The following is a 12,489-nucleotide window of genomic DNA, read 5'->3' as shown; positions in this document are numbered from 1 at the left end:
TGTCAGCGTTAGTATGACCTGCTGGGAGTGTAGTTTGCATTGGCTGTACACAAACTTGCCTTCATCTGCTGGTTGTCGAGATAGGGGTATACGTGTACTCCTTGCCTTCGTAGGTGTGCTGCGAAAGCTGCTAGGCATTTTGTAAGCACCCTTGGTGCGGATTTCAGGCCGAATGCCAGTACTGTGAATTGGTAGTGGCTTTGGTTGATCACAAACCTTAGCAAGCGCTTGGGTTCGTGGTAGATGGGGATGTGTAAGAATGCATCCTTTAAATCTATAGTAGCCATGATGTCCCCTTGTTGTATTTGTGGTATCGCCTCTTGTAGGGAAGTCATCTTGAATCAGAGTTCTTATGAATTTGTTCAGCAACCTTAGATCTAGGATAGGTCTTCGTGTTTCGTCCACCTTTGGCACCAGGAAGTAAGTTGAGTAAACCACTTTGTTCCTTTGGTTTTGCGGCACCACCTCTATTGCCTCCTTGCTGAGCCATTCCTGTGCATCTAGTTGCAAGAGCGCAAGCTTGTTTGCTGAGTGTACCTTGTTTCTTAGTTTTCTGTTCAGAGGTTGTTTCTCTAACTCCATACAGTATCCGTATTGTATGAGGTTTAGTATCCATTTGTCCGATGTGACCTTCCTCCATTCCTGGATGAAGTCTCTTATTATTCCCCCTACGGTGTTGAGCGTTTGAGGTACTGGTTGTTGTTGAATGTTCGTCTGCTGTTTTTGTGTTTTCGCCCACCCTGAGGTGTTGCTAGGATGGGGGTCTGTTTCATGGTGGAGTCACTTGGATGAGGGCTGTTGGCATCCCCTTCGTGTTTGTCCTTGTCCGTTTCCGCACTCTCGAAAGGACTGTCTCCGGGGCTGGTACTGCTAGTTCTGCTGCTGCGGTGTCTGCAGCTGCTGGCCTTGGTTGATCCCTTCGTAGCCTTGCTGAACAGTTTGGTGCGATGTGGTAGGCATGTTGCTTCCTCTACCACCCGGCCTTCTCGTGGGTGTAACCCTTCTCATTCCTCTGAACTGCAATGCTCCCATGGACCTTGCGGTCTCGTTGTCTTCTTGAGCTGCGTCAACTTGTAGTCAACTGGTGTGCTGAACAGTTGCTCTCAGTTAAAAGGGGTATTTAGGATATTGCTTTGCACCTCTGGCTTGAATCCTGAAATTCTGAGCCATGTGCATCTTCACTCGGTCATTCCTATCATTAGCCTGCTCGATGTTTCTGCAGCAGCCAATGCCGATTTTAGGCATGTGTTCGCCATGTTTTTCCCTTCTTCTACCAGGTGAGCTGCTCTTTGTTGGTACTGGTCTGGTAGATGCTTTAGGAGTTGCCCCACTTCATCCCAGAGCTGGTATGCGTGCCTGTTGATCAGGGCGTTGGAGTTTGCGATACACCAATGGATTGCCGCATTTCTCTACCTTTCTCCCTGGGAGATCCATCCTCATACTCTCCTTGTCTGGAGATGGTCCGGCATTAGTGGGTACATTGGCCCTCTTCCTAGCTGTTGCTGCAATTAAGGAGTCGACTGGCACTGATCCTTGGATGTATGCAGGATCCTTTGAAGAATGTTTGTACTTCTCTGTTCTAGGGGTCAGAGCTTTGCATACTGCTGGCTCCTTAAAGGGCTCTCTTCCTTGATCCAGCACACTAGGGAGCATGGGCAGGAATTGTCTCCTAGTTTGTTGAGGAGTCTCCAGGAGGAAACATGCCTTGGGCTTCTCTTCTATTTTCACCCCACACGTCTGTGCAGCCTTTTGACGACCATGTTGTAGATCCCTATGTCGTCTGGCGGCAAGGGCCTCGAAGTGTAAGTGTAACCCTTTTTCTGGCGATTGGGCGTTGAGCAATTGCCATTCCATGTCTGGTGCCTCCGAGGACGTAGAGTCCCGGTAGGATTGCAGATCTTCGTCTCCTTCTCCCTCGAAATAGTAGTCTTAGTCTCCCAGTTCGACAGTTTTCGGTGGTTCTGCATCCTCGTCGTGTTTAGACTTCCAGCACAGGTTTTGGCGGGATGGTGTATTGGCTTAACTTCTCATCAAAGTCCTTTTTCCGCTGCAGGATGCTTGCCATTTCGGCCTCGAGCCTCCTCTTCATCTCGGCGGCATGTTCTGCGTGTAGTGTTAGAGCACTTCTCTTAGAGGCAGTCGACAACGATGTCGGCCCCTCTTTTCTCAGCGCGGAGGTGTCCTTTTCAAGGGCAACCTTCAACGTTCTTGGGTTTTCTAGGGCTTTCGCGGATTGGGAGTCTTTTTCGAAGGATCCGCTCGGCTGACTGTCCCTGGTTGCTGTTGCCTTAGTCTAGTGTTTCAGCGGCACTGCTCCCTTCGAGAACTTCACTCTACTAGTGTCACTCAGGACTTTAGATCCACCCTTTCGAGTGATATGGGGTGGACTACTCACTTACCTCCTTCGACATCTTATGGACCCAGACGACCTTACAGTCCTCCAGTCCTTCGGAGATGCCCTCCTCTCCACTGGAGAGACCAAAGTCTCGGAGCAATGGAGGTGGTCCCTGGCCCTGCATGTTGTGATTCGCCCATCCCTGCCTCTCCCTTACTTTGAGGATCTTGGATGTAAACGCCGAGCACGCGTTGCAGTCTTCACTGCTGTGGCCGAGCGGCAGGCAGAGGTTGCAGACTGGATGTTGATCCTTCTGGGCGTACTTGTGGTGGCAATTGGTGCAAAACTTGAACGATGTTTTGTCCATCCCCGCACTCCGGGAATCCCCTGCAAGTGCATTCTCCGTACAACGTCGAGATCTTGGTTGTAAAACTTCTCCCTCGTCGTTCTTGTTACCTGACCTGTAGTCCAATAGCTGAAAACTTGATTTTCTTAGATTTTCTACGATTCCTCTTCCAAAACTCTGGAACTCTTTGGCAACAATCCAGACTAAACAGCAGAAAAAAAGAATCTGAAGATGGTGGCCAAAGGTGGGAGCTTTCGGAGGAAGCACTTGAACGTCACAAAGGACAACAATGGTGGTATGTCAACGCCCACCTGGGCCACGTAAAAAAAAAACTATAATTCCGGACCCAACCACTAGATGGCTGAATAATGCACAGCATAGTGAATCCAGAAAGATTCATGCTGCAAAACTGATCATAATGTGGGGGAAGATCATTCCCTATCTCGCCATCAACTCCGTCTGGTGTCCAAGCTAAAAAGGTAAAGGAGACTGTTGGTTAAACCAGACTGGTGGAGGCATTAGGAGCAGAATCAGGCTGTGTATAAAGACCGGTTTCAGTGATTAAGCATTGTGACTTCAGGCTGAAGTTTGTCCAGATCCAGAATCTGATCCTCTCCTAGTGATGTTGGGACTAGCATCAATGAGTTACAGTATGGCCCCAGGTTAAGGTGACAGAGTAGGTGTCTGCAGTGGACTCAACATGTTCCAAGGGATGGGACTGCACTGGGATATGCCCTGCTGGTGCTAACTGATTAGAGGGCCCTGGAGATTTAGGGTCCTTCCTTAAACACTCCAGTGGGAGCTGGAAAAGGGCCTGAAAGCTGTAGGATGGCCTTCGTAGGCCTTAATTTGATGAAGTGTCACAGACGAGCCGGCAAAATCTGACGCACTGGGATCAGCACAAGTGGGGATTCGCTCCTCAGTCTGGTACTGCAGATAAGACCTACCAACATGCCTCCCTTACATTTTCTCTTTTGATTTGAACTGGATGAGCTAAATAAAGACCTGTTTTGCTCAGGTTAGACTTCAGACCTCAATTTAGACTTAAAGACAACATTGACCTCAAGTTAGACCGCTAATGCGAACTACTCGGAAACCGCTTCTTAGAGTGGGACTTCTAATGAACTCTTACTTTTTATGTAGTGTAAAGTATAGTTTCACCTCCCAGTCCCAACTGCTTTCAGGTGCATGAGAGAACACTTGTCACTTAGATTAAACTAATGGCCTGAATCCAGACACACAATGTACAGGTCTGTGTCCAACATCAGTTTTCTGCAATCCTTGAAGCCTGTTTAAGAAAACTAAATGGCTCCTTGGTTTTAAAATGTAAGATAAACGTTGTAGACCAACATGTGCGTGCTGTACAGAATTGGTGAGGAGTCCAGAGTCTTCAGGTAGAAGTAATCAGATGATTAGTTATGCTAAAGGCATCCTCTCAAATCGGCAGCCTGAAAGTGCATACGATTCCAAGACAATAAACACAGGATAAGTACAACTGATAGGCAAAGACTGTGGCAATATAACTTAGAACAAAATACAGATACATAAGCTAGCTTCACAAGACATTTAACTAATGAACTTTCTTTACCATCAACCATGTGATGGCCATGAAAATATGATAATCTGAAAGGTGAAAAAGTAAAAAACAACAATTTTTTTATGTTGACCAAATTAGGTCACAAGCAGTTCCTATATAGAAGCCCTTTTAGTTAACAAGTTTTCAAAGTTAAAATCAGCAGCCTTTGCGAAAGCCTAGCAAAACATCTGCTGTCACCCTGCAATGTACCTCGAAAAGCAGAATTCGAGCCGCTTCTTCAAACATTCTCGGAGATCTTCTTCAGACACAGCTGCTGGAACTGTTGTACTGCCTTCACCTAAAATGAAAGGATGATGGAACAGTGGAGACAGCAGAAAATGGTTAATGGGTCTCAGTGGCAAAACAACTGTACACAGTTTGTGCACAAATGCAGATCCAAAAGAAATATAAAAGAATAACTACATCCCCGCCAACACTCACTCCTTTTTCTAGTGCAGAACAAGTCTGTCAGGTTCCTTCAGATCTCATAATCTTAAATGGTCACTGGGTAAGTGCCAGCACTCAGTCAGTTCACAAGAAAGACAAGAAGCAGAAAAAAAGAATGAAATGGATTAAGAAGTCAGATGTAGAACTAGAGACTGCTAGGCATAATTTAAAGGAAAGCTAAAAAAGATGAACCAACCTTAGTGCTGACATAATCCCTCTCTGGGTTATGGTCATCATCAGGAACCGTCCAGATGTTAAAACTAAAGTTTAAATACTTAACCGTTTAGAACCGTGAGAAAAGAACCAAAGTTGTTCAGAGCTAGCAATACTGTGATCTTTGAAATGGTGGTCTATTGGTTCAATTCTATGTTGGGACCAGCGGCTCAGATTAGGCTTCTTTCTTCCATTTATTTAGCTCAGTCGCCAAAGACAACACTATAAATAAACAATCCAAGTGGCTACAACCTACACGAGTCCAAGCATAAACTCTAAGACCACCAATCACATGACTCAGTCCTCACACACCATCGCCCAGGCACACCACTTACCCCTTCTTCACTGCTGAGCAGCCACAAGTGCTTTTACTTGGGGAATATTCTGGTGGCAGATATATACGATTAATTTTCAGGAATTGTTTATGTTGTGCTTTAATTATTACTTTAACTAGGGACCAAGGCTCACCTCTAGATATTTACGGTCTAGTCAGACTCCTGCACCTCACTTGTGCTCATAATCCTTGCCAGGTGTGTCAAGGCCGCCTTGCCTGATCAGTGTTGCAGCACAGCTGTCTTGTGCTTTCGATCTTTGGGATTGCTATTTAGCACAGAGTTTCCCCCCATGCCTCCAGCCATCGCTAACACCTCTGAATGCCTTAATGAGCCCTGCATAGTGTGGTTGACTGCTGGTGTTACTAAGGTGTGGTAGGACGCTCTTGTCTCGCTAGTCTTACTTCCATTCACAAACAAGTGGCAAATGCTTCTCTGCCTCCTTTGTTTACGGTGACTGAAACAAATTAGTTCTAGCCCTTAATTCACCTTTCTGGACTTTGTGGCATTGCCTGGTAAGCTTTTGTTTCTCATTACAATTCAGATGCTCTGTACTAGCCCATAAAATCTAAAGACCTCTGCATCCACAGCAGAGATTTTCCCATCATATACTGACTGGCTCTTATTACCATTTGATTGCTGCCAGTCTAAATATTAATATAGGCTTTTGATCTCACAGTGGCGGGTGAGGGTATGTTGCCCATGCCTCTGGATGAGGAGTTTGTTAATGCAGTTCATGCAACCCTCCAGTGTGAGGTTGCCCAAGACTTGGCGCCCTTGAGCGCTGCAGCAGGATCCACCCCAACTCCCCTAACTGGCTGGTGGAAGACAAGGGTCCCCATCAACCCTTTGAACCTCTGGAGGCTCCAAAGGCTCAGCATAAGGCTAAGTCTACGGCTAAAACCAAGCAACAGTCTTCCCCCGCCTTCAAAAGATTCAGGCTGGCCTCTCAAAAATGGCAAGCCTCCACCCCTATGGATCCTCACAACTCCTCCTAATCTGAGGATATCCGCTTTGAACAGGATGGGTTACCATAAACAAATGATATTGGTAATGGGGATGAATTTGGTAACCCCGATCTTTATATTTCTGACAACCAACTAGGGTCCAGTCGACCATGGCAACCAAAGTGACTCAGGTTCAATTAGCTCTGTAGTGGAGAGAAGGGTCAAAAGCTATCTTGAACCCGGTCAATAATTATCACGTGAGCTCTGTGAAGTGGATTTTAGCAGAAAAAGCGACCCCAATCTATGGGTAATAGAATTCACTAAGCTATGGGAGAAAGGATTCGGGGTCTCCTTAGGTCAGACTACCCATCTCTTGTTGAAGAAGTCACTCTGAAACCAGAGATTGATGGCAATATGGTCACTTTGCCAAGTTTAATAAAGATCCAAAAAAAGGACCAACGATTCCTAGAATAACTGCCAGGATAAGCTTTTAGATAAATTTGGCCCACTGACTAAAATTCGAGAAATATCTGAGGAAGTCAGAGATACTAACAGTACATCACCTGACATGTCAGGACAGGCACAGACAGAAATATGCGCTATTTGGAAAGCCAATCATGTGCTCTCTACGGTGATTAGATGTTGAACTCTTACTTAGGATTGACCCCAAACTGGGGATACTAGCCACATCTGAAGTGGACCCTTTCGCAGATGTGGACTCTTTGAAGACCCATTTATAAAAGAGCTGAGCAAATTTGTAATAACTTTCTCCTCATTGGATAAGGCCCAGCAATCAATGAAAAAATTAAAAGTGTATGCAGGAAACACTTATCTGGCCATCCCTACAACTCAGCCTCTTAAAGATATCAAGGGACCGCCAGTTCTAATACCAAGATGAGAAACGGTTTGCGGGTCCCCTTCCAACCAGTTAGAGGTTGTGGCAACAGGAAATGTCTGCAGCGCTACCAACGTACCCTGGTAACTACTATCCTTTCTTCCCAAACAAAGTTGGAAGGTCGGCTGGGGTGATCAATTCACAAATGGAGTTAGTTAACATTGTACGTGCAGGTCCAGCAAACTTTTGTTGGTTTTCAAATATAGACTACAGTGCTCCAGTTTAGCAAAGACGCATGAAACCACATTTTAACAGAAGCGGACAGCCTGTTGATTTCACAGGAGGAGTACCTTCCTGGACAAATGGGCAATTGTTCCTTAACTCTTACATCCTTGGGGATTTTTGAACAAATTTTCAGGTCGCAAAAAAAAAAAAGTCTAAGGCTTTCAAACGTTGATAAACTTCCGGGAGGTCAGTGGTTGCTGTATCGCCACTTCAAGATGGAGGATCTCCTTCTCCTGCAAGATATCCTACGGCTGGACGATTGGATGTTAAGTTAGGATCTGATGCATACTTATTTTACAATTCTCATTTTGCCACTACAATGCAGACTACTGCAATTTGTTTGGGGGGCAGCCAGGTGTACGCGTTTGTGGCTCTACCCTTCAGACTTTCTTCCGTTCCTTGGTGCTTCAACAAGGTCATGTGATCTGTGATGCAGTTGAGGCGCTCCAAGGACATCCGGCTGACAAATTACTTAAATGTTATTTAACTTGTTACATCTCAGTCTGTTCTCCTCCAGAACCTAGCTATGACAATCCCTCTTACAAACACAGGGTTTCGTGATTAACAAGCTCCAATCAGAATTTGTTCAATCTCAATCAATGCGTTTCCTGGGTTTTAACATGGACTCAGGTCAGCAGGTTCTGGAACTCTTGCAAGAAATGAATGCTTATCTGAAAGGAGCACAGCTTGTCGAAAAAATGTATATCGTTACAATATGTAGCCAGGATTATCAGCCAGCTGGCATCATCCATCCAGGTTATATATTGCAAGCCCTCTACAGTATCAGGATTCTGGCATTTTTCCTTCAGGCTATATTTCTGGGCCGTCTACGTAATCCGGATTTTCATTAACTGAAGGCGGGTCATTTTAGGAGAGGCATTTCCTACACAGCTTAGGTCAGCCTTTCTGAGGAAAGGAAGACAGACGGTGGTTGAAACACAAGATGGCCATGAATGGCAGAGCCATTTTCGGTTTGGCACCGACGGCGATATAGAATCAGACACGCCGGCCTTTCAGAATTGAGTGCTTATTGCAGGAACCTAATCACTGGAGGACTGTGGTCAGAAGAGAGCTGCTCTCAGTATTCTTTGCAGAGCTGTCTTTCGCAGACGTGCCGTGCTTCATCCTTTTAAAGATGGACGATATATTGGCAGTTGGATACATCAAGGGTCTCAGTTAGACAGGATTGAAGGTTCTGGTAGACCTAGCCAATGACTCGGCACGACTGAGTATCTGCCGGGAAAGTTCAATCGAATGGTGGATTGGAATTCCAGGTATCCAAGGGATCCCAGTGCACGTAAACACCGTTCCAGATGGGGCCACTGTCAGGTGGACCGGTTTGTATTTCCCCTTTAACGACAGCTGCCTTCATTTTACAGTTGGAGGTCGAACCTCTGGCATTGGTGACAGGTGCATTCAAGCAGGACTGGTCCAGTTTCAGAGGTACGCCTTTCCACAGTTTGAAGATTACGAGGTTGATTGTTCAAGTCAGCAGTTAGAAGGCATCGCTCATATTCGTTATGCTGGTTTGGAGGTCTAAAGCATGGTTTCCACTTCTTCTGAAACCATCTGCGGATTCTCCAAATCTACTTCCCTAGAGTCGGCTCATGTTGACTGATGCCTAGGGTAACTTACACCAATTGGTACTGGACGGGATACTACTGATCATGGCCTGAAAAGTTACAGGAGATGCTGGGGCGTCAAAGACCTTTAGAAACAGGCCTCATATCAGAAAACCATGGCCTGATTCCACCTCTAAACAGTATAGCTCTGCTTAGCATCTATGGTCACTGATGTGCACAACAGAATGTTGAGGCAGACAACGTGTATATTTTGAACATCCTATCTGCATTGTTTCAGAAGTCTGGCGTACCATACGATTAATATGGTCAGGTATGGCAGTTCAGCAGACCACGAACATGGCATGGGTTACCGGGAGGAGAGCAACCCTTGGTTTTTAAGTGTTTAAGGTGGGTTAGACTTTCTAAACATCCGGAGGATATATATTCAGTTATGGGATATTAATGTAGTCGTAAGTCTTTTTGAATTGTGGCATAATAACGTTTTCCTAAACAGAAAGGAAGTTTCCGGTAAGTTGAAAATGCTGGAGTGTTTGGTGTCTAGTAAGCAAGTTCGGATTTGAAGCATTTAAAGTGTCCTCCAGGTTCTCCTTTACGCCAGACAGGATAACCTTTACGGTGTCTCAAAACACCAGAACTATCAATTGTCAGTCATTTCCAGCTCACTTTAATATTTGTGTGGTTAAAGGTCTCTGGGTGTCAGAAAAGTTGGAAATCCTGCAGTTTCTAATCAACTGTTGAGCTCTTTAAAAAAGCCTTTTAAGTCTCTTTGCCAAGAGAAATCAATGGAACCCTTGGGAAAGGGCTTAGACAGGCATCAATAACTCTTGTTAGGGGGCACATTTTTAGATTGGAGAACATCACGTGTTGTTAGATTCAACTTTTAAAAAGTTTTATTTTAAGCCAGTGATGGGAATGGCTTCATTAGTGCTGTGTAAGCTTTGGACCAGCATAATCGGAGCCTCTGATCCAGCCAAATTGTAACATTTCCTAGCAATCGTGAAGAAAAGTCTATTAAGGGCACAGAGATGAGGGTTATCCCACGAGGAGGTAAAGTCACTTTATATGAACTGTATTGCACTCTGGACTTTTATATTTAGATGACCGAAAAAGTTTTTGATGATTATGGTAAAGTCATCTTTCCCACCCATTGGCAATATTTTAGTAGCAATCAGTTTTAAATTAAGTATGTCTTTTTTCTCATGGTCAATGTGTTTTTCAATTGCGATTTGCTTTACAAGCTCAGTATTATTTCAATGTTAATAACTAATGATAGTAATTTCAGATATTTTGCGTAGTAAATTTTCACAGAGTTTCTCCATTTCATAGGCGGTGATTAGAAACCAGATTACCAGTGATGGATATTTCTTAACTGGGGTTTTCGCACCAAGAATGAAAAAGTGATGTTCCTTGGAGGATGTTTTTATGGGGACAGAGCTACCCGAATGGTACTGCGAGTTCCTGCTTTGACTTCTCGGCATTTTAGTCCTCTGCTTGGATATTTTGGCATATACTGTTTTATTTGGCAGCTGAGCTAAATCTTTGTAAGAAAGTAAAGCCTAATTTCCACCACCGTGACTTTAGTAAAATGGAAACTTTCCTTCATGAAAGCTAGGAAATTTTACACTGTCAGCAATTCTACAGTGCTGGAAAAATCAAACAGTTACTAAACTCATTCATTTGTCAACACAGAAGTTCTACAGCATCGGCCAAACGGGAAGGGGGAGAAATGAATAAAATGATGAGGGTGCCATTAAAAAATATCTATGTAGAGTAAAACACTTGTTTTTTAATGGAAAGAAGTCGGCAAAAGCCAGTGTGTGTGTGTGTGTGTGTGTGTATGTGTATATATATATATATATCTATCCCAAGGTCGCTGCAACACATCACCTTTCATCTCCTCGGTAAGCAGACACGGATCCAGTATCAGTGCAAAAACTTTAGTTTATTCTTCGTCGGCCATTACGCGTTTCACCACTTCAGTGGCTTGATCACATGACAACGCTAGTTTGATTCTGGACCAATTATAAAGCTGCACTATTTTGCACGTGATTAAGGTGAATGATAGACAAACCCTTTGGTGCTTCTATATTGTTTTGTATTTTAATTGCATTTATATAGCGCTTACTACCCCTGACGAGGCGTCAAAGCACTTTTTCGGTGGGTAGCACGCTACTCCGGGACCCACAGAGGATTAGTGTTGAATTAGTATAGTGAAACATGCAAGTACATTTTAAGTGGTGGATAGGTTAGTCAGTTATATCAGTCATAGCTTTTTAGACATGCAATGTAACATCAAAATTTAAAAACCAAATAATTCAGGAAAATCCATTTTCATGATTCTTACATAAAACCGAAAATTATATATCTATTTACAAATACAAAAATAAATGTAAATATATAAAATCTCCATCGGTAAGGGGAGCTTTAAATATATCTGATCAATAAAATGGATACCTAGGCCCTATGAAGAATCAGTGGATTTAGCTAATGTAAAACATTTCAAATATGATGTATAATAACAGCATAAATGCATTATTTCATTTTTTCAGCGCTAATTTCATTATCTATAATTACAATGATAGTCACCTACGTTTTGTTATGAAAAATAGACAAAAAACCCATTACCCGTGAAATAAAGTGCATATAGTGAAAAACACCTAAAATGTTAAAAATTTGAAAATGTCATCAATATGGAGAAAGGACAGCTCCAAAAGGTAATTATGTTTAATTGCTGTTGCACAAGGACAAAACCAAATTTCATATGTTTATTAATAAAAAAAAAAAGCATCTCTAATTGATTATCGGAAGGCAAGGCATAGAGAAGGATCTGCAAGGCTCAAATCCAAACAGGGTATTATAAATTCATAAGCAAGTGTGCAGGTCTTCCGTATAATTAAGGCCTCCAGGATTTTTACTGTTGAAATTAAGTATGTACCGTGTCTCCAATTTCCTCATTGCCTGCTCCCTGTCGCCACCCTTTTTGGTTTTGGGGATAGTGTCAATGACATAATACGAGAGGTTGTTTAAATTATTTTCATGAACCTCACGAAAATGTCGCGCGACAGGATAAGTTGGGTCACAGTTTTTGATGGCCCGTATGTGTTGCACTCTTTTGCTCGCAGGCAGTTTAGTGCTGCCCACATATCTTAGGGGACAGCTACATTCTAAGACGTAAATGCCATATTTCGTCTTACAGTGTAAGGGTTTAGAGATTTTAACCTCTTTTGCTGAAAGCGGTACAATAACTTTTTTTATTAATTCCATATGGGCACGCCTTGCAGGGCCTGCATTTGGTAAAGCCATTAGTTTTTGTAGGCCAATCGCTTGATGGTAACACTTCAGGATTACTAGAGACCAAGTCCCAATACATTGATGGCACCCTCCTAAAGGTTATGCTTGGTCTAACTGGCATTTCAGCTCCTATTATAGGGTCACTTTTTACTAGCGCCCAGTTCTTGTTTATGATTTTGGATATCTCTTTCCTGTGAGCTAAAAGGTATTATCCTCACAGTGTCAGGATTACCGACAGACATAACAGGTTCTCTAACCTTTTTGGGGACCAAAAGAGTGTTTCTATCTAGTTTCTGGGT

The 12,489-nt window shown here is 43.5% G+C and overlaps 1 protein-coding gene across 3 annotated transcripts in view; it reads right to left on the bottom strand.

The window, feature by feature from the left end:
* The window catches only part of LARP4 (La ribonucleoprotein 4), a 308,397-nt gene that overhangs the window by 235,750 nt on the left and 60,158 nt on the right, over positions 1 to 12,489 (bottom strand). For all 3 annotated transcript variants that reach the window (XR_013610958.1, XM_078688918.1, XM_078688919.1), the window contains one exon: positions 4,468 to 4,555. Coding sequence is in view for 2 of the 3 variants with exons in the window: in XM_078688918.1 (XP_078545044.1) it covers positions 4,468 to 4,555 (88 nt within the window). In the remaining variant the exon portion in view is untranslated. The remainder of the gene's footprint in view (positions 1 to 4,467; positions 4,556 to 12,489) is intronic.

This window comes from Lissotriton helveticus, chromosome 1_1 (genome assembly GCF_964261635.1).
Source record: "Lissotriton helveticus chromosome 1_1, aLisHel1.1, whole genome shotgun sequence".
Classification (NCBI taxonomy): domain Eukaryota; kingdom Metazoa; phylum Chordata; class Amphibia; order Caudata; family Salamandridae; genus Lissotriton; species Lissotriton helveticus.
The sequence above is the reverse complement of the archived record's forward strand: the minus strand, read 5'-3'. Positions and strand labels throughout refer to the sequence as shown.